The sequence below is a fragment of the Vanellus vanellus genome (assembly GCF_965231255.1).
Source record: "Vanellus vanellus genome assembly, chromosome: 1".
Lineage (NCBI taxonomy): Eukaryota > Metazoa > Chordata > Aves > Charadriiformes > Charadriidae > Vanellus > Vanellus vanellus.
This window is the reverse complement of record NC_138905.1, coordinates 195,129,282-195,149,763: the sequence shown is the minus strand read 5'-3', so window position 1 is coordinate 195,149,763 and position 20,482 is coordinate 195,129,282. Positions and strand designations below refer to the sequence as shown.

Below are 20,482 nucleotides of genomic sequence, written 5' to 3'. Positions count from 1 at the left end.
ATGTAGGGATGCAACGAGGAAGGCTAAAGCCCACTTGGAATTAAACCCAGCAAGGGATGTCAAGGACAATAAGAAGGAATTCTTCAAGTACATCAGTAGTAAAAGGAAGACTAGGGAAAATGTGAGCCCACTGCTGAACGAGGTGGGTGCCCTGGTGAAGGAGGATGCAGAGAAGGCAGAGTTACTTAATGCCTTCTTTGCTTCAGTCTTTACTGCTAAGGCTGGCCCCCAGGAATCTCAGACCCTGGAGGTAAGAGAGCAAGCCCGGAGAAAGGAAGACTCTCCCTTGATCGAGGAGGATTGGGTTACAGATCATTTAGGCAAACAAATCCATGGGCCCTGACAGGATGCACCCACAAGTGTTAAGGGAGCTGAGAGATGTTATTGTGAAGCTGCTCTCTGTCATCTTTGACAGGCCATGGAAAACAGGAGAGGTGCCTGAGGACTGGAAGAAAGCTAATGTTATCCCAGTCTTCAAAAAGGGCAAGAAGGAGGACCCGAGAAACTACAGGGCAGTCAGCCTCACCTCCATCCCTGAAAAGGTGATAGAACAGCTCATCCTGGATGTCATGTCTAAGCATGAAGAGGAAAAGAAGGTTATTGGGAGTAGTCAGCATGGATTCACCAAGGGAAAACAGTGCTTGACCAATCTGATAGCCTTCTATGATGGCATGACTGGCTGGGCAGATGAGGGGAGAGTAGTGGATGTTGTCTACCTCCACTTCAGCAAGGCTTCTGATACAGTCTCCTGTAACAACCTCATAGGTAAGCTTAGGAAGTGTGCGTTAGATGAGTGGACAGTGAGGTGGACTAAGAACTGGCCTAATGGCAGAGATCAGAGGGTTGTGATCAGTTGCACGGAGTCCAGTTGGAGGCCTGTAATTATTGTAGTTCCCCAAGGGTCAGTACTGGGTCCAGTCTTGTTCAACATAATCATCAACAACCTGGATAAGGGGACAGAGTGCACCCTCAGCAAGATTGCTGATGAAACAAAACTGGGAGGGGTGGCTGAAAGACAAGAAGGCTGTGCTGCCATTCAGCAAGACTTAGGGAGGCTAGAGAGTTGGGTGGAGAAGAACCTAATGGAGTTCAACAAGGGCAAGTCTAGGGTGCTGCACCTAGGGAGGAATAACCCCATGCATCAGTACAGTATATGGGCCAACCTGCTGGAAGGCAACTCTGCAGAGAGGGACCTGGTAGTCCTGGTGGACAAGCTGACCATGAGCCAGCAAAGTGCCCTTAGGGACATGAAGGCCAATGGTCTCCTGGGGTGCATTAAAAAAAGCATGGCCAGCAGGTTGAAGGAGGTTATCCTCCCCCTCTACTCTGCCCTGTTGAGGCCACATCTGGCATACTGTGTCCAGTTCTGGGCTCCCCAGTTCAAGAAAGATAAAGAACTACTGGAGAGAGTCCACCAGATCAAAGATGATCAGAGGAACAGAACACCTCTCTTATGAGGAAAGGCTGAGAAACCTGGGTCTGTTTAGCCTGAAGAAGGACAAGAGGCAACAGGCACAAACTGGAACACAGGAAATTTCATTTCAACATGAGGAAAAATTTCTTTACCTTGAAAGCAACAGAGCACTGCAACAGGCTGCCCAGAGAGGTTGTGGAGTCTCCTTCTCTAGAGATACTCAAAACCCACCTGGATGTGATCCTGCCCACCCTGTTCTAGCTGAACCTGCTTTGGCAGGGGGGGTTGGACTAGACGATGTCTCAAGGTCCCTTCCAACCCCTACCATTCTGCAATTCTGTGAACTGTAAGGTAGCACTGCTGTTCCAGGAAGATCAGCACTAAGTATGTGTGCTGGTTATGACTAGAATAAATTTCTTCATAGTAGCTAGTATGGGGCTATGTTTTGGATTTGTGATGAAAACAATGTTGGTAATACAGGGATGTTTTCATTACTGCTGAGCAGTGCTTACAGAGTCAAGGCCTTTTCTGCTTCTCACATCACCCCACCAATGAGCATGCTGGGGGTGCACAAGAAGTTATGAGGGGACACAGCTGGGACAGCTGACCCCAACTGACTAAAGGGATATTCCATACCATGTGATGTCATGCTGAGCCATAAAAAGCTGGGGGAAGAAGGAGGAAGGGGGATCTTCTGAGTTACGGCATTTGCCTTCTCAAGTAACCGTTACATGTGATGGAGCCCTGCTTTCCCGAAGATGGTTGAACTCCTGCCTGCTGATGGGAAGTAGCGAACGAATTTCTTGTTTTGCTTCCTATGCGTGCGCAGCTTTTGCTTTACCTATTAAACTGTTTTTATTTCAACCCATGATTTTTCTCCCTTTTACCCTTCCAATTCTCTTCCCCATCCCACTGGGGGTGGGAAAAGGGGGATGGGGAATGAGTGAGAGGCTGTGTGGTGCTTAGCTGCTGACTGGGGTTAAACCACGACAGTATGGAATCAAACAGTAAATAGCTCAGTCTAGGGATAAAACATCCTGAGTATTAGGAAGATTATAAGAAAAATAAGATAGGAGTTACATACTACACAATAAAAATAACTTTCATTAACAGAACTAAAGTTTGATCAGGCTCACTGCTTCTTGCCTTACTGAAATTTATAGTCTATTCTGTAGCACAGGTTCCTCCATACAAAGAATCTGATACACAACAAAAAGAGCCAAGAGGAGAGATTATTTGTAGAACCACAGCCAACAACAGCAGATTCAAAATGGCAAAGCCTTTTCTCACGTTTTTCTTCATTTATTTAGCCTAAATTTTTTTGAGTAAGAGTAAAGATAATATAATGAAGTCTCATTTTTCACAGCATCAGGCAAATTTTGACAACAATCAAAATTACACGTAACACTGAAAAAGAGTGCTAAAAATGTCTCCTGGTGTCTCCACAATTTGAGTTGTTGGTTTTTTTTTTTTGTTTGCTTGGGGTTTTTTGTTTGTTTTGGTTTTATACAATATATGTGTCTCCCAATGAAACCTAATGAAATTCAACAAGGGCAAGTGTAGGGTACTGCATCTGGGAAGGAATAACCTCATGCATCAGTACAGGTTGGGGGCTGACCTCCTGGAGAGCAGCTCTGTGGAAAGGGACCTGGGAGTCCTGGTGGACAACAGGATGACCATGAGCCAGCAATGTGCCCTGGTGGCCAACAAGGCCAATGGCATCCTGGGGTGCATCAAGAAAAGTGTGGCCAGCAGGTTGAGGGAAGTCATACTCTCATCCTCCCCCTCTACTCTGCCATGTTGAGGCCGCATCTGGCATACTGTGTCCAGTTCTGGGCTCCCCGGTTCAAGAAGGACAGGGAACTGCTGGAGAGGGTCCAGCAAAGGGCTAGAAAGATGATTAGGGGACTGGAGCATCTTTCTTATAAGGAAAGGCTGAGGGACTTGGGTCTTTTCAGTCTAGAAAAAAGACTGAGGGGGGATCTTATCAATACTTATAAATACTTGAAGGGAGGGTGCCAGGTAGATTGGACTGGCTTTTTTCAGCGGTGCCCAGTGATAGGACAAGAGGTAACAGGCACAAACTTGAACATAGGAAGTTCCATCTAAACATGAGGAGGGACTTCTTTCCTTTGAGGGTGGCAGAGCACTGGCACAGGCTGCCCAGAGACGTTGTGGAGTCTCCCACTCTGGAGACATTCAAAACCCGCCTGGATGCCATCCTGTACAACCTGCTGAGGGTGAACCTGCTCTGGCAGGGGGGTTGGACTAGGTGATCTCCAGAGGTCCCTTCCAACCCTGACCACTCTGTGATCCTTAATGTAAAAGAACATGCAAATTTAACATAAAAGTATATTTAATACATGATGGTTGCTTGAACATGTTTTGTTTTGGTTTTTTTTTGGTTAAAAAAATTTTAGGTACATTAGCTGAATTTTTCAAACAAAACTCAAGTCAGATTTATAGCTCTGGAGTACTTTTATAACTGAAAGTCATAAGCAGGGTTTGTCTTCCTTCATCTATCAGATCATAGCACAGTTTAAATGAACATGTAACTTACTGTGATGGAGTTAATAGGTTGTCATTTTCCTCATCACCTTTGAGTGTCTGAATTTTACCATAGTACAAGGGATTGCCAAGAGACTGAAAAATGGTCAGTTTTGTTTTTTGAAGCTGATTACCAACTTCACATTCAAACACATAATCATCTTTTATTTCCTAAAAACACAAAAGAAAATAACCAAATAAGTCTTAAACAAGTGATAACAGAAACAGCTAGTAAAATATGCCAGTTCTATACTATACAGCAAGAAACACTCTATAAGAACGGGTGCGTTATCTAAAATGAAAATTATTTGAGAAGAAATTATACAAAGGGATGAGAAGAAAAAGTTTACCATCTCTTAAAAATAGAGAAGTATTGCAAACCTTAAACAATCATGTTAGCTATGAAAAGGCAGACTGGGTAAACTTATAATTTATATAAAACTTTCTACATGACAATGAATAAAAATGTTCCGAGTAAAACACGAGATGAAAATTAATTTGTATGGGAAAAGTATTACCTTTTGCTAATGAAACTACAAAGACACTGTAATAGAGACTGTTAATAAAGATTAATTCATAATTTCAGAGGAAAGATAATTAGCTGTAAATCAATTCATAATATATTAAATGACTACTTCTTATCAAATCATGTAATTTGTGCCAAAAATCTTAAGGTTTAACTTAAACATTGCAGAAAGAGCTTTTTGTAAGAGGTATTTAACATTACCTAATCTCTTTCCAATTTTAACAGAAGCTCTTTTTGGTCAGTCTTTGAGTATTTGAGTGAAGAAAGCAATTTGTTGAGCAGAGTACTACTCTCTAACTGATTATACTTTCTTTACTATACAGCAACAGTACATGTTCCTTGGGAGTTTAGAGTTGCTTTTCCTTGTGTTTCTGGAAAACCTGAGGAAATTACCAGACTGATCACATGCATGCTGCACTGCGTGAAATTACAAGTATCTGTGGTAATCTTTTTTGTGTTATATAACACATGGAAGATTAATTAAATTGGGGGAGGGAAGACATTACTTAGGTTTTGTTGAAATAAGAGGCATTTTAACCAGAGACACCAAATTTTGGCTAAAGATCTAAACTACTCACATGGGCTGGCCAGACAGTTGGTTGTGAGTCATCAGGCTTGATAGACTTTTCCACTTTGGCATATTTTTCCACCTTAAAGAAAATGGAGATATCAGAAAAGAAAGAACAGTAAGTCATATTGGGCCAGAGTTAAAGCCAATCTAGCACAGTTTCTTGGTGGCTAACATGATAGTTTTAAAAAGTGAGTGCAAGAAACAGACAAGAATAGCTTGATACTTTATACAGTGTTCCCCCTTTGTGTTATGCATTCAGAAAAAAGTGAACCTTCTGAATTTTAATAATTTTATTCTGTTATGCCATATTTGCTATGTTAAACTTAAAAAAAAAAAAAGTGTGAAACATGGCTTAAGACTACTGACTGAAATCACTGCCTGCAATGCGGAACAGTTAAGAAATTTCACAATACCAGTAACTCTTAAAAGACTGATTAGGTCGGGTACAACACTGCTGAAGTGCAAAGGGAGAGGAGGTTTGTACGAACTCACAGCATCATTTCATCCGTAATGCGCACTCCTACCAGCCCTATTAAGTCCAAAGCTACAATGTCGTCTAATCTACTGAGTCCCTTCTGTATGCTAGTAGTATGTGTTTTGGCAGTGCCAGAAACTGAGACTGTGAAGAGAAAAGTCTCTGAGAGAAGAATCCACACAGAGTAATCAGGAGAATTCCCAACTTGAACTCTCATATAATATTTTCAATAGTTTAATTTTTTATGTTCCATAGTATCATAACGTCAAATAAGAGGAATTGCTACAAAGCTGAGAAGTGACTCAATTTTGTTATCTCATCTCTTTTTCTATTTTCTGTATTATCATACAAGTTCAAACAGACACGTGTGTTGAACCCACAGATGAACAATACTAAAAGTCTGTTTGCACTGTTTATCTCATCCAAACTATCACGTTACAATTGCAATGTATTCCAATGTGGTTTAGCTTGTGTTTATACCTTTCAGTACAGAAAAAAAAAATTAAACATTAAAGCAATTCCCACTTTTAAAGGTCATTCTTTGATATGGGATACTCTTTAGTGACAACTTCATACAATACAATGTTCAACACAAGTGCTAGTAATTGCTAATGGTAACAACTGGACTTACATCCACTTCAGAAGGTGCAGTCAAATAGCAAGGGTTCTGTTTCCACATGTCTACGCACTGGAAGATGAAAAAGCAGTATTAATGTATTAAATGCTTTAAATAAATAATTAGAAGTATACCCACCTATGTCTCAGAACACTTACATTTCCAGCTTTAGAAATTTTGAGGTCATACTGCTGTGCTCCTTTCCTCTCTTTTCTTTTCTGTAAGTAGTCAAGTAGTCTGAGCTGAGGTGGAGTTGAATAGTGAGCTACTTCCTGCTGTCTGTTCAGAGACGACCTTGAGTACCTTTTGAAGCACCTATGGTAAAATGACAAATAAGGTTGCATAACCATCAAAATTAAATTCCCCACTGCCTCCGTACAAACACAAAAACATGCAGGGAAATGCTACTTACACTGAGACTAAAAGACATGTTTTGAAATAATAATTCAAAATTACTATTCTGGATTACACTGTGTATAACGCAAACTCTTGATTTCGTATTTTTAAAAAATACTAGTATTCTGTTCATGTGTTTCAGCACTATGAATGGCGTTATTTTTGAAATGCATAATTGAAGTACATTGTCAAAATGAATAACCAAGAAGTTGCCAAGCTTAAAATATTTGTGTATCATCATACACTTCAGTTCTGTCAAAAGATCTGTGTACTGCTTATGTAACTACAGAGTTATAAACACAGTAACTACTCTCCATTCTTTGTCTCATGCCAAACCCATTGGTATATTAATGATGTTCTGGACATTCATTTAACACCTTTCCCCGTTTTTCTAGTGGAAAGTTTGTTGACCACCAAGCTCTAATTTTAAGGACAGGTTGATCAATTTCACTGTTTTTACTTTTTTTAAGACATTACCACTGGTTGTACATTAGCATAGTATTTCAATGCAAATCTAGTTTTAAATATTTCAGTAATTCTGACAGGCCATTAGTACATTTTCATTCTACAGAGTGAATGCAACTCTTTTAGTAGAACAAAAATGAACCATTTCAAGCTTTTGTGGAAAAAATTGAAGAATCATGCCCAAGAGTGAAACAAATTCAACGTTTTGTATACAGTGCATTCCACATTAGTTTTAAGTTTTCTAAGATTCTAATAGGCCTACAATTCTATTTAGCCTAAACCTCAAGCATACATATAGCTCCCTTAATGTCCTCATTCAGGGTTAAACTTGTACATAGCTTTTAACAAATCAGAGACCAATATGCAAGATACCCATTTATATATTTTACATTGCTGAGTTGCCATCTGACTTGGCTTACATGTGAATTATGCAAAAAAGGACAAAATCAAAACTGCAATAAAGTATTATGTTAAGAAAAGAATATATATACATTCTTTTGATATACAAAAATAAGCGTATTACAGTATCTACTACTAATTGAAATACAGTACGATATTGAGCACTTAAAAAAATCATTTCTTCACTGTTCCTCATATTCCTAATATGTAAGTAGATATTACTTTGAGCACTGCATACAAGAAGCAAAATTTCAAAGAAAGTCTCAACAAGCTTCACACTGAAAACTACCGTTTCATGGGGCGGGTATTCATCTTCTGCTTGTTGTACAGGAGTCTGTTTGTAGTACAGGTCACTGCTATTGAAGGATCAAGACACAAAGGCTCTGCTGTAGCCAAAATAAGTTGGCTTTCAAGTAAGAGTTTGTCCTCCTGTAATATACACAGCTATTAATAAATGTAAAAATATGAAAACTTTTACACTAATTAAGTTGATATATACCTATGCATATGTGGACATTATCTTAAAGAAAACTGAAAAAATTGTGTGTGGGTAGTCAACAAAAGAAAATATTCAACAGCTAAGTATCGCTAGCCATTACTGTAAGTTACAGAGCTTTGGGTGGGGTTTCCAATAGGAAAATAAATCCTTCTGAAAACTAGAGAGCATGTTCTGGTTTTTTGCTTTTGTTTTCTTTGTTTGTTTGTTTTAAACACAGTACTAGCAGCAATGAAATCCATTTTCTGTCAATGATTTATATTGATGGACTGGCAATCAGTGCCATGAAGATAATCTACCTGGGACTTTAGATTACAATTTGAAAAGGATTTGAGCATGATTGTGTCTCTGAAATACAAACAAAAATATTGAGTACGCCATGCTATTCAGCATTTAACTAACTATACCTGTACAACTGTAGTTACTTAGGATTCTCTTTATTGTAACAGTATCAAGAGCAAAATGATGCTAGGGGAGCAATTGTGTCATTAGGATCCAACTGCTGTTCTGGGGATGTAGGTTGAAGATGAATGAAGTAAGATAAACTAGTTGGAGTAACTCCAATTCTGCATTACCAAAAGGTAAGGTCTGATTCTACAAAACTTTAAGAAAAACCTATTGTTTTCTATGGCACCTTGTGGGTAGATGCTGTTAACAAGTTACTTTGGCAGCTCTCTGGAGGGTGTCCCGTGCAGCACTATGCACATCACTGACAGTTTAAATTAATCAAAAACATAATCAGTTTTGTTTATCAGATTTTATGACACAAATAAATAAATTATTTAAATAAATTTTATTGTATTGTGTATTTACCACATCACTGTAAAGTTTTCAAATAGCTGCTAACCAACCTGTGTCCATTTGTGGTTGTCACTTGTTATAGAATGCACATCACAAATTAAAGTCTGAGGAAGAAGACATAATGGTAATTAGCTTTCAAATAAATAATAAGTTTTCTTAATATATGGTCAGTAACAGCTCGTTTCCAGTCTAGGAACTACCGTAACAGGGAGGAATGACTTAAAACACTTCTTACCTGCATTGTAGGACGCAAAAGAATGTGCTTGCTTTGGTACGTTGGAGATTTCATGTTACCAGACTGCCTGTAGTCACGTATTTCTGCTATGACACATCCACAATGAAAAATATTAACCTAGTTGAAACAAGAAACCAACTTGTAAATAAACAAATATTTACTAGTCTGCCTCAGCCCCTGCCTCCAAAAAGAAGTCTGTTATATAATATTCAGTGTACTACAGTTAAAACTAATCACTAATTTTATCAGACCAGGGGTCTTTACTACATATGTAGAAATACCTAAAATACAATCTCCAAATGTAGCATTTTCATATGCCAGCACTGTAGTTTTAAGAAATTCCCATGTCAAGTATTTCATAATGACAAACAGGATATTTTGCTAGAGCTCAGAGTTGAAGTTGTTTGGCAGCCTTAACCGTAGCAATCTCTTTTCTATACCTTCCTCCCCAACATTTTTTCCCTATATATCAATAAAATATTTATTTGGGGTATTAAATATTACAGTTCCAAATGCACACGTTTTACATCTTGTGGTTAGAATCACCTATGTGAAGCATTCAAAAAAATCAAGGTTTATCTGAGTACAAAACAAGTTTTTTGAAAACAAAACTTTCAAACCTGAGATTTTTCCAAAAGATCAACCAAAATAGGTGGTAGCTCCTCTGCATCCAAGTATTCAAGCAGCTCTCCTTCCTCATAAGGCAGCCGAATGGTCTCAGAATCTAAATTTAAACAAAAATTGCTTTTATTTTGCCTATCAAATTAAAACTTTAACAATGTGAAATATAAAACAAGCTTGCCACAGGAAAAAGCAGGGTCAGTGGAAACCTATCTAAACAGGCAAATTTTTTGCATAGTATTATTTTTTTTTACATCCATTTCTGTTCCCAGAGCTTGATTTTGCTCTTATTGTTGCAACATGCCTTTATAGCTCAATGGGATGACATTTTGGTCACAGCTGATACACTGTATGCTCCAATTGCACGTCATGGTACCAGTGGCATGAAGATGCAACTTAACTGGAACACAGATGCGTTTATCATAGACTAGATTGGGTTGGAAAGGACCTTTAAAGGTCATTTAGTCGAACCCCCTGCAATGAATACAGACATCTTCAACCAGAATTTAGTCAGACCTAGATTAGGAAGCAGTGAAAGAAACAATTTGGCAGAAGCAGCCTGAAGCGAGAGAAACTCAGACAAGCAACTCAGGAAGCTAAGGGGAAATAAAGGAATGGAAGGCTATCGAAAAGACTCATATCTACTGATTTACGCTGCACCATTGTGCTGCTGTTCCTGAGCACCTCACAGCTTTATGCAAATTTTTAGTTCAAGTACAGTTGTGTTTGGTTGTTTTTTTTTCCAAAAGGGATTATGTTAGAAGTGAAACAGTTACACGTAAGCAACAACACATTCTAACTATTTATAGAGCATTCAGAATATTTTTAAAAATAAATAGCAAAAATATTACCTGAGCCATTTTTTCCCCTGAGCATAAGTGAATAACCCTCATTTCCCGGATAGAGGTTTACTACCAGACATGACAACGTCTCCTGCATAACCAGCTTCTCAAGTAAATTCACATTTCGCCTCAGCTTCTGCTTTAAAAGTAAATATTGCTTATGAACATGATACTATCAAGTAATTAGTAGCAATAAAAAACAATTGCTAGAATACGAGTACTATTTAGATTAATGTTGAAGTATATCGCTAAACAAGCCCGGTAAATTTAATTGGGCTGTATTCAGCAAAGTATATTCATTATGTATTATTATACGTATTTATATAGATTTAAAAAAAAAGACACTCATTTAAATTAAAAAACCCCTTGAATTATAAATCTACAGACAACAAGAATGACCCTATGCTACAATGTTGTAAATCTACAGTGCACTATTATTTGTATCATTTCTATAAGCACCATTTATACCATCAGTTATACACACACATTGTTTGATAACAACAACAAAATACTTAGCACTTTCAAATACTCCCAACAGAAGCAGGTATTGCTTTCCAGGATTAAAATATTAAATGATAGCATTTGTAAGCTTTCTTAACTGCATTGCCTTGTCTGTATTTGCTGAAATTTGATCCAGCAACTGCAAAGACTATTCCCTTTTTTAATTGTAAGAATGATCTTTTCCACAATAACAGATTTTTAAAATTAGTCAGCATGTTACAAAGACTCCATGTATATCCTACAAATTTAAACATTTTAAAAGCCCCCTGAGAACTTAAAACAATGAATTCTAAACCTGAGACAATTTTACAGCTTCTAGTTGGAGGGTACATTTCATAGCTGAATAACAGGTCTGGGTGAAGCCATTCACTGGAAGTTAATCCTAGCACTCAGACTGTCCAACTACTCATTTCACATACACCTAACTAAGTAGTAGTGGGCTATCTTTTTTTGAATAAATTTATCATTCCAGAGGTACTGGGAAGACAGAAAGCAGAATCATTACTTGCAAGGGAACTGCTCCTAAGAAACAAGTACCGAAAACAAAACCCCAAACCCCACAGCGATATAATCCAACAGATCTTTTTAACAGGTATGCAGAAAAAAAGGAGCAAAATCTTTTTCATCTCCTGCTACATCGTTTTGGAACCATTGCCTAAAGTTAACTCTTCCCCATGCGTCATGAACAATGGTGACTACAACCTACTGCCTTTTACAGTTTAGAAATTGTGGAAACCAACACAAAGAAAAGGACAAAGTAGCACATAAACCTAGAGAACTAATGGGGAAATAGCTGGAGGAGTACAGGAGAATGAGGAAAACATGTCATGGCAACAGTAAAGGTAGAGACTACCCAGGAGAGTCAATTGCTCATATAGGACTATGGTGATGCAGCCCTTATGCTATGTTTATTACTCCTCCGTCCTTGGCCATGAGAGAAATTTAATACCGACTCCTCCAATGGTGCACCACTGTTACACAAAATTATGATTTTATGTTTATCATGACTGCTTTTTGCTGTCCATCACTGTAGCACCTTAAATTGATTTTCCCACTTACCTTTATGACTGAAAAGTTGGTCAAAAAACAAATGGAAATCTAAACCAACCACCCCAGGTTCTTCCCTTGACTTTGGAAACATTTCATTAATGCCAGTACCACTTCACGAATGTATAGAAGATGCACCTCGGAAGGTACAATTGTCTCAACTTCACCAGAACTATTAACTATTTGCAAACTAACTTGATGATCAATGCTAAGCACTGTTCTTTCAGGAAGCAGAAAAGCAAAGTGAAGACTGAAAAATAAAACCGAACTCTGTAAAACAACTTGAGGAAGCATCGTTTTTTGGTTACAAAATACAAGGAACTCAAGCCTAAAGGTGTCTGTGACCTAGCTGAACCAAAATCAGAGCCTGAGAGAAGACTGCAACTCATAATTAAGTATACTTCCACTAGGATGTAACTGGCTGCATCAATCTTTAGGTTGCCATTTTAATAGAGACTAGTACTAATGCTGTTCATAAAGACAAAGGACATGCAGCCTCTGTAGTGGAGGCAAGAAAACATTTGTTTCTTGAGTAACACCTAAGGTAAGCTTTTCCAGATCAAACTTGCGGTTTGAACAAAGTCTGTATATTTCACCCTAATGAGGTTAGCTTTACTTTAAAGTGCATTCTTACAGTCAATTGTTTCCTTACCTTACACATTCAAGAACTGAAAGATGCATGGAAGATGATGTTTTATACAATTTACCAAAGTCGCCCAACACTCCATATCACTCATCACCATTAGAGATTAATCAAGGACAAAAAAAAACCCACCAAAACAAACAAACAAAAATCCCACTATTATCTGTCTTTATTTGCTTTATTCATGTATCGTAATTACTCATTCCCCACAGCTACCACTGTAACTCTTCAAAGCACTTCTACAGCAAAGTAGCAGACACGTGCTTTACTATTTTTGCACTAGTCCAACATGGAGCTCGAGTGACTTTCACTAATAGTTTTCTGAAACTTTCATTAGTCTGAGACGCTTTCGTGCTTGCACGCTGATGCTCCCATGTGCAGCTGTCACAAGGCACTGAGTGAGAATAGGTGACTGATCAGCAATTTTTTTTTTATTATTATTTTTTAGTGCAGCCCCTCAGATTTACCTGCCTAGCATAGATCCTTCCAGCCCACAGACCAGGTCTGTTTCTACATTCATGATATTGAAGACTGCTTCCAAACTTATTGTTTTGATTTTTATTTCCTTCAACTTTTAGGTACAGGAATGCTGCACACGAGTCCAAACGCAACAAATTGCTCTAGATAATCACCTCAACGTAGTTAGTTCTCTCTCTAGTGTGCATATGCACAAATAGAGGAGACACTGAGAAGCGATGAAGCTGGGCAGACTGCATTAATAGAGGATGAATAATGAATTAGTCCTTTGTGAATTATTGTGGAAAATGTGGTCTTCCCCGCGAACACCAAGAACAAGGATGTAAGTGACCAAGTAAACTGCAAGGTCGAAAATAGTAACATAGGAGAAATGTGGTATTACAAGAACCAAGATAAAGGGAGAAAGTTAAGACTGAAAAACAAAATTCAATGTCAATTTACAAATTGCTTCTGAGTGGACAACATAATTACAACTTGTACCATCAAAATGGTACAACACTGGAATCGAAATTTTGACAGTTATGTACAATAAAACCTTTAAGCCACATTCAAGTAATTGGCCAAACTCTAGTCAGAAACCCATTTCCTTCTTCAGTTTTATTGTGCAAATTAAAAGACAAATAAGCAGCCCTATGCTCACAGACGAAGTTTCACAATAGCATTATCTTCTAACCTTTGCACCTTGATCTTTGAGCTTCTCATTTTCCATAATTATAATCCATAACATAAGACCAAGATATCTATAAACTATCCACATCTCAGCTCAGTGAATAAGGGCTCTAAACACAAATTTTTCTATCATAATAAGCTTCCAATTCTTCAATAAAGAACTTAAATTTTTACTCAAATCTAGACCAGCAATAATCCACTTAATCTACTGTGATGTTATAACTCTCTTCTCTACTTTAATTTTATTATAGTTGGGTAAGTTTGCCAAGCGCCTTCTAATTTAGCAACAACTATCGTATTGAAATCCTACTTTTTTTTTTCCAGATTTCAGTCTAGCAAGGCCAATCTTCTCTCTGCTGCTCAAATATCATTACTCAAATCACCACTGTTGTTTTAATCTTGTCAAGTCTGTAAACACCTTACTCATGTTTGTGATTTGAATCAGCATCATATGCTAAGTAAAACCAACTACATCAGAATGACCAAAAAGAATTACAGATGACCAGTAACTAATATCTCATTTACATTTGTCTTCTCGTAGGTTTTTACTTCTTTGGGAAGCAGCAATACAGCAGATTCCACACTTCTTGATCTCATTCCATTTGATATTCACAGTTTAGCAACGTAGCTTGTGCCTTTTACGCCTTAGATTTATTGTTGCTAAGCCTGTTTGAGCTTAGTTATCCAAGAAACAAATCTGAATTTAAAACAAAGCACAGATTCTGAAAAATTCTCCACATTTTTCCCATGGCAGTCATGCTAGGCAATTGATTCTGAAACACTGATACTGACAGCACACGTGGCATTGACACTGGCCCTGAACTTCACCACAACTGACTGCAGCGACAGATCATTCAGTCAGAATGAACAGCTCGCTCAAGCCAGTCTAGGCCTTACTATTCATATTATATCACCCAGCTATTTTAATAGTAGTTATATAATAAACTTGCTAGATACACCTCCGTATTCTAGACAATTCTTTTGAAATTCTCTCTTTTCATATACAGAAAAGCAGCTCAAGAGCACAATCTTTACAATCCTCTGCCAGCATTCTACCTTAATACCTTCAAAAACAGATTTAAGGTTACCAGATAGCCATTGGTCCTCCCATCACCTTGTTTTTATTTCAAGCTGAATTAAGATGATTCTATTAAATTACACCGTTTAGTCCATAAAAGTCATAACAATCGTTTCTCCTGTAGTGTTAGCCTTAAATAACTACTACATTAACCAGAATTTAATTCTTTTTTTAATGAAGAAATTAAGTGAAGTAAAATAAATATTTTCTGAACTTGCCTGTTCAGACAGCAATGAAAAGCTTCTCAGCAGTTTCCACTTACCTTTATCTCAGGCTCTTTTTCACATTCTTCTATATATAAATCATAGAGTTTTTGAAATACAGATTTTCTGAAATTAAAAAATGCTTAAAATGTAACCAAAATTAAATCAAAGAAATGCTATTTAAAAGCTAAATACTGAAACTCCTACTACCTTCCACTGGATAAATATTTTCTTTTGGGAGGTCTCTGACGGGCACTTTCAATGATATACTACAAGAGAAAAGTAAACCAAAAAATAACATATATATTACAAAGAAATTTAATTCTAGCTACCACGCAATTTTGTATCATTAACAGACAGTGTTATATAAATACAGAAAGTAATTAACAGTTATGGTACATGACTGTTTCAAAAGTGTACTGAACATGATCTGGTGTATGTTATAGTCATCAACAAGGACACATCTCAATTTAGCTGTGAAACACAGCATTTCATGGCTATGGCGTGAGTTGCAAGCAAAGTCTTGATTTTTACATTCATGTTTTGTAATTACAGTAGTAAATACTACTGTAGTAGTTACTAACTACTGCATTTAGTTAACTACTGTAGCAGTTAACACTACTGAAGTTCCCGTGCTAAGATACAATCAAATTCACGCATACTGGCTCGACACTATTTACAAATCAAGTACTCCTCAGCATAACCAACTTCATCAAGTTTAATTTTTCCCTTTTTTCTTGCATTTACACTAGTTTCCTCTAGAGAGCTGTGCATTAAAAATACAATTCAAGTACATTAAGTATATGAATTAAAAAAGAATAAAGATATAATCCTACTTTAAATGTATCTTGTATTCTAAGGAGGTGTTTCCAAATCTCTCTTGCTTGGCTAAAGTATTTTGATTAACAGCTTAATTCAAAATTTCAATGAAGAGACGTTCTCCCACAGAAACATATATTTCCCATAATAGGGTTCAAGGTAACCATTATATCAGATGTCAGCATGAAAGAACATGAACGTGAAAGCACTTGCCTCTTCGTTCTAACTAAGCTACCCTTAAAACAACAATCAGGATTTTGCCATGTATTTCTGCCAGCTGTCTCTGGATCACCACTGTACAGCTCTGATTGTGCCATGTACAGCTGAGTGCTGTGTACCAGCACACAGATTTGCTGGTTTAAAAGGGGAAAAACTTAACTCCTGCATCAGTGCACCTGATGATGTTCTCAGTACAACACGTTAAGAGACAAATACATGACAGCGATTTTAGTGAGAATTTTGCAAAACCAGTGTTACATGTATGGGTGATTATTTATATACACATCCATACATACTGACATAACATACTCCTCCACTGCTTTTCAGAAGAAATATAAAAATACAAGTTATTTTTTAACTGTGAGACCAATATATTATGTACAAGCAAATAACGTAGCTACTTCTTACCTCTGCACGATCTAATGCCAGTTCTAAAGCTTGTTGCTGAAAGAATTACAAAGATTTTTTTTAGAAAGTACATTAACTGTTTAAACATCCCCATACATAAAAACCACTACAAAAACTCTATTACTACTGATAAGAATTTATAGTTAGAAGATAGGCTCAAACATTCTTTGGCACATACTAAACTTAACAGCTGAAACCTCATGTAACTGCATCAAGTAATTAACCCACTACGAAGTGTCTACAGTTGCAAGGTTTTGACTAAATTATGAAGTCTTAGAACAATAAAAGACAATTATAATTAAAAGTAGGAACAGAAATTACACCTAGAAAAAGTAATAACAAATAGTAACCAAAACCATTAGACATGACAAGTAGAAAATCTAGTCTACGCTATTCAAAAAAGAGAAGCGTTTTGGAAAATCTTCCACTTTTCAATAAAGCTTAGAAACACTAGTAACAGGTACTCCTTCCCATATATCTATATATATCTATATATATCTATATCTATATATATATATATATATATGTATATAAATATTTGTGTTGTTTCCTCAGTTTAACCCATCCCAATCAGCTGTTCATGAAAGCAAATAACTTTACTCAAACATCAAGGAACAGTTATTTCATACATTAGAATAGAATTCAGCGGAGAAAAGCATACTACAGTAACAACAAAGAAATATACAGGAAAAATACTCAGGCTTTTTACCATTCACCTACAGTGTCTCTAATACAAGATTTCTTACCTGTCCTTGAAAAAAAAAAAGCACCTGATATGCTATTAGTCATTAGAATCTGCCACTGCAGAACATTAAAATTTTAAAGTGTTTATACAAATATGTCAAATACTTGTGTTTTCTGTATAGGTCTAATGGATAGCAGCATGATTTCAGACATCCAGTTCATTGACTGCTTGACAATAGGTAAAAATCCATGGCAATATTGTCATCTGTGATTAGAAGAATACTATGTGGAGGCAGGATTTATACTTTGTACTCAACTGTCTAACACCAGTCATGACTGAGAACGCACCACTAGCTTTATATGATAATTCATATGATGTACTGGACAGTGAATAAAGTGTTTATAAGTATTTACAAGCTAGGAATGAAGTCATACCAGAAAAAAAAATAATATCAGAACTCAGGAGTGACAAGCAAAATACGGTAATTTTTTTTTTTTTTTTTTTTTTTTTTTTAAGAAAATGAGGAACATTAATGGCATTCTCCTCATCAGCCAGACAGCTATCAGACTAGAGTGAAAAGATCTGAAAATATATTACCTGAATCATAACTTACCATTGTAGTTGAAGCCAGGTGACCAAATGGCAAAAGAAGTACTTATGAAGTTTGGTGCAGTAGGCAAAGAATCATATTTTATGGTCACACGTGGGGTACTGAAAAAAAATCAAGGAGAAAAAGTACCACGAAGAAACTAAATAAACATTTTATTTAAATGCAGTATCTTTAGTGGTTAATTGTACTTAAATTTCATTTGCATAGTATCCTTTCCTCCAAAAGTAGAAACAAAAAAGTTCCATTCAGTTTAAGTGCAGAGGTTCCTATTCTAATGACTATTACTGCTTTGCAGAATCATTTTACATCAGTTACATTAAATAGTAAAGTAACAATAAGCATATAATTAAAATTATATAGCGAAATACTCCTCTCTATTGCAGCAGTCTACCTAGACACCCCAAACATCACATCCACAGATGCAGAGAAGACTAGAATATTTAATGACAAGCAGCCAGAACATTTAGTATACCCTATAAGGTTTTTTGTTCTGCTTTTACGAAGGTATTATTCCATAGACAACAATTCCATTAGCAGTGCCTTCTAGCACTATTTTGAGATGTTAGTTTAATACTGACTCACAGTAGGCTGTCAATTATGAAGTGAATAAAATTTGCACAGCACTACCATGTTCCTTAGATGTCCTTGATCTCAGATACTATGTCCTTATGCCATTTTGTTTTAAATTCAGCTAGACAGTTGTATGAAAAAAAAAAACACACCACCATTAGCTCAACCCCCCGATCTTTAAATCCTTAGTCTCATTCCCAATGAAATGTGAAAATTCAAGTCAATTTTGCTTTCACATTTGAACACTACAGTGCCTCACTATACTTGAAATATTCACTTACGAAATTCCACCGCACGTAATTTTAATTTGTGGAAATATTTCTGCTGCAGCTACATTGCACATCAGCCATGGCTTTAGCAAATGCCTTCCTAGATCTCAGATGACATACGCCTACTACCTCACACCTCCTTAAACCTTACTCAGCTGTGTCAATAGTAAAAAAACCCACAGACAATGACTCAACAAACCCCCGCAAGGCTGAAACCTGCTGGGTTCTGGCAGATGGCGAGGTGGTGGGCAAAAAGGAGCCTGCACAGGATGGCCCAGGGGAGCGTCCATCCGTGCCACCCTACAGGCCAGCTACTTGCCAAGCACGCTACCCGCCCACGCTGAAGCCAGGTCCTAGAAGTGGGAGACCGAGAGAGCACCCAGCCCGGCTGCGAGCGAGGGGCAGGTGCAATACCGGTGAGGGACAGGGAGCCCAATCCGCCCAGACCCTGCTGTAACCGCCCCGCCGAGCACCGCCAGGCGGGGAGCCGGGCCAACCGCACCTCCGCGCCTGAGGGGCTGCCGCCCTTTCCGTGGACAGGGGCCTACCTGCGAGGGCGGAGAGCGACCGGACGGAGCCACCGACCGCAGCGGCCAGCCGGAAAGGGCAGGGCCGGGCCATGCCAAACCGCAAGGCCGCGCTGCGGCAGGGCCGAAGGGCGCAGGCCCAGGCCCCCACCTCCCGCGGCCCACCCGGCCCGGCCAAGCACAGGGGGCCGCCGCCACCCGACCAACCGTCCCCTCCCCAGCGCCGGCGGGGGAACCCCGTGACGCCGAGCGCCGTTACCTGCCGACCTCCCGCGGGGCCCTGCGCCCCGCACAGCGGCCCCCGCCGCCCGCTCATCCGCCCCCGCCTCAGCCCACCGCGGCGCCCCCGGCCGCTTCCGCCCCGCCGCTTCCGAGTCGCTCCCGGAAGGGGCGGGGGCACGTCGCCATGGCGACGAGGTGGGTTAGGTTGAGTGCGGGGAGTGACTCTTGGCGTCGCCATAGAGACGGGAGGGCGGGCTCCTAAGCCCCGCCCCCTCACAGGCGTCCCGCGGGCCCCGCTCGCGCCGGGAGCAGCCGTTGGGCGCTGAGGCGGTTGAGGCGGTGGGAGGGCCGTGATCCAAGGTCGGGGTGTCCGTAGGGTTTAGCGGTAGTAAAGTGCCTGGATACTTCTACAAGGCCAAAGGTTTAACGCCGTTGTGAAGATCTGAATAGGTTTCCTTGTGTGTCAGGGATGCTGTAAAGATATTTGATGATTTTTGATGTGTGACTCCCGTGCAGCCGCGCATTGTGGGAACTGGTTTATCTGAGGGCAGAGAGGAAAGGTTGGGTGATGAGTGGTGTGGCAGCAATTCAAGGATAGAGAAGGATTACTTGGGAAGTGTATGGTGGACACATGGCTGGGGAAGCTTTGCTTAGCGTAAGCTCAGTGCCAGGATTTTCATCATTCCCATTTGAAATATGCAGGAATTATTCTAAACAATGATACCAGGAACTTTTAAGCTTCTTTTCTCTGTAATAGATTATTTTGAGTGTTTTAGCAGCTGCTTCTGGGTAACTTGCTACAGCTGCTAGGTGATTCATCAGATCGTTATGCAAAGAAGCATCAGTTTGAGGTGATAAAAGCTGCTTTTAAAATTACATTGAAAACCTGCGGTTTGTAAAGTGAATAAATGCCTGGTTTGGGGAGTTTCTTTGTTTTTTTTTTTCTGGAATGTTCAATTTTATGTAAAATCAGACAAAATAAGCAGAACTGTACAGCAGATTTGGTATATATATATGTTCATGTACATATTGTAAATGTCTTTTAATTACATAGTCAACAACAAAGTGATTGGAAGCAGTTTGAGAAGAAATTTACTATGACCTCTTTCTCCAGAGAGGTTAAATAGTGCC

At 38.6% G+C, this 20,482-nt stretch overlaps 1 protein-coding gene across 13 annotated transcripts in view; it reads right to left on the bottom strand.

The window, feature by feature from the left end:
- The window catches only part of SUPT20H (SPT20 homolog, SAGA complex component), a 37,697-nt gene extending 18,285 nt beyond the window's left edge, over window positions 1-19,412 (bottom strand). For 7 of the 13 annotated variants that reach the window (XR_014270251.1, XM_082498149.1, XM_082498145.1 and 4 more), the window contains exons 1-14: window positions 19,389-19,412; window positions 17,767-17,864; window positions 16,469-16,504; window positions 15,233-15,291; window positions 15,082-15,148; window positions 10,414-10,543; window positions 9,562-9,665; window positions 8,942-9,058; window positions 8,757-8,810; window positions 7,699-7,838; window positions 6,308-6,464; window positions 6,165-6,221; window positions 5,066-5,137; window positions 3,975-4,132 (exon numbers count right to left, since the gene is read on the bottom strand). Coding sequence is in view for 12 of the 13 variants with exons in the window: in XM_082498149.1 (XP_082354275.1) it covers window positions 3,975-4,132; window positions 5,066-5,137; window positions 6,165-6,221; window positions 6,308-6,464; window positions 7,699-7,838; window positions 8,757-8,810; window positions 8,942-9,058; window positions 9,562-9,665; window positions 10,414-10,543; window positions 15,082-15,148; window positions 15,233-15,291; window positions 16,469-16,504; window positions 17,767-17,769 (1,154 nt within the window). In the remaining variant the exon portion in view is untranslated. Of the gene's footprint in view, window positions 1-3,974; window positions 4,133-5,065; window positions 5,138-6,164; window positions 6,222-6,307; window positions 6,465-7,698; window positions 7,839-8,756; window positions 8,811-8,941; window positions 9,059-9,561; window positions 9,666-10,413; window positions 10,544-15,081; window positions 15,149-15,232; window positions 15,292-16,468; window positions 16,505-17,766; window positions 18,001-19,388 lie in introns of those variants that run through there. The other 6 variants (XM_082498143.1, XM_082498144.1, XM_082498148.1 and 3 more) reach the window with 2 other exon arrangements.
- Between the last annotated feature and the right edge of the window lie 1,070 nt (window positions 19,413-20,482).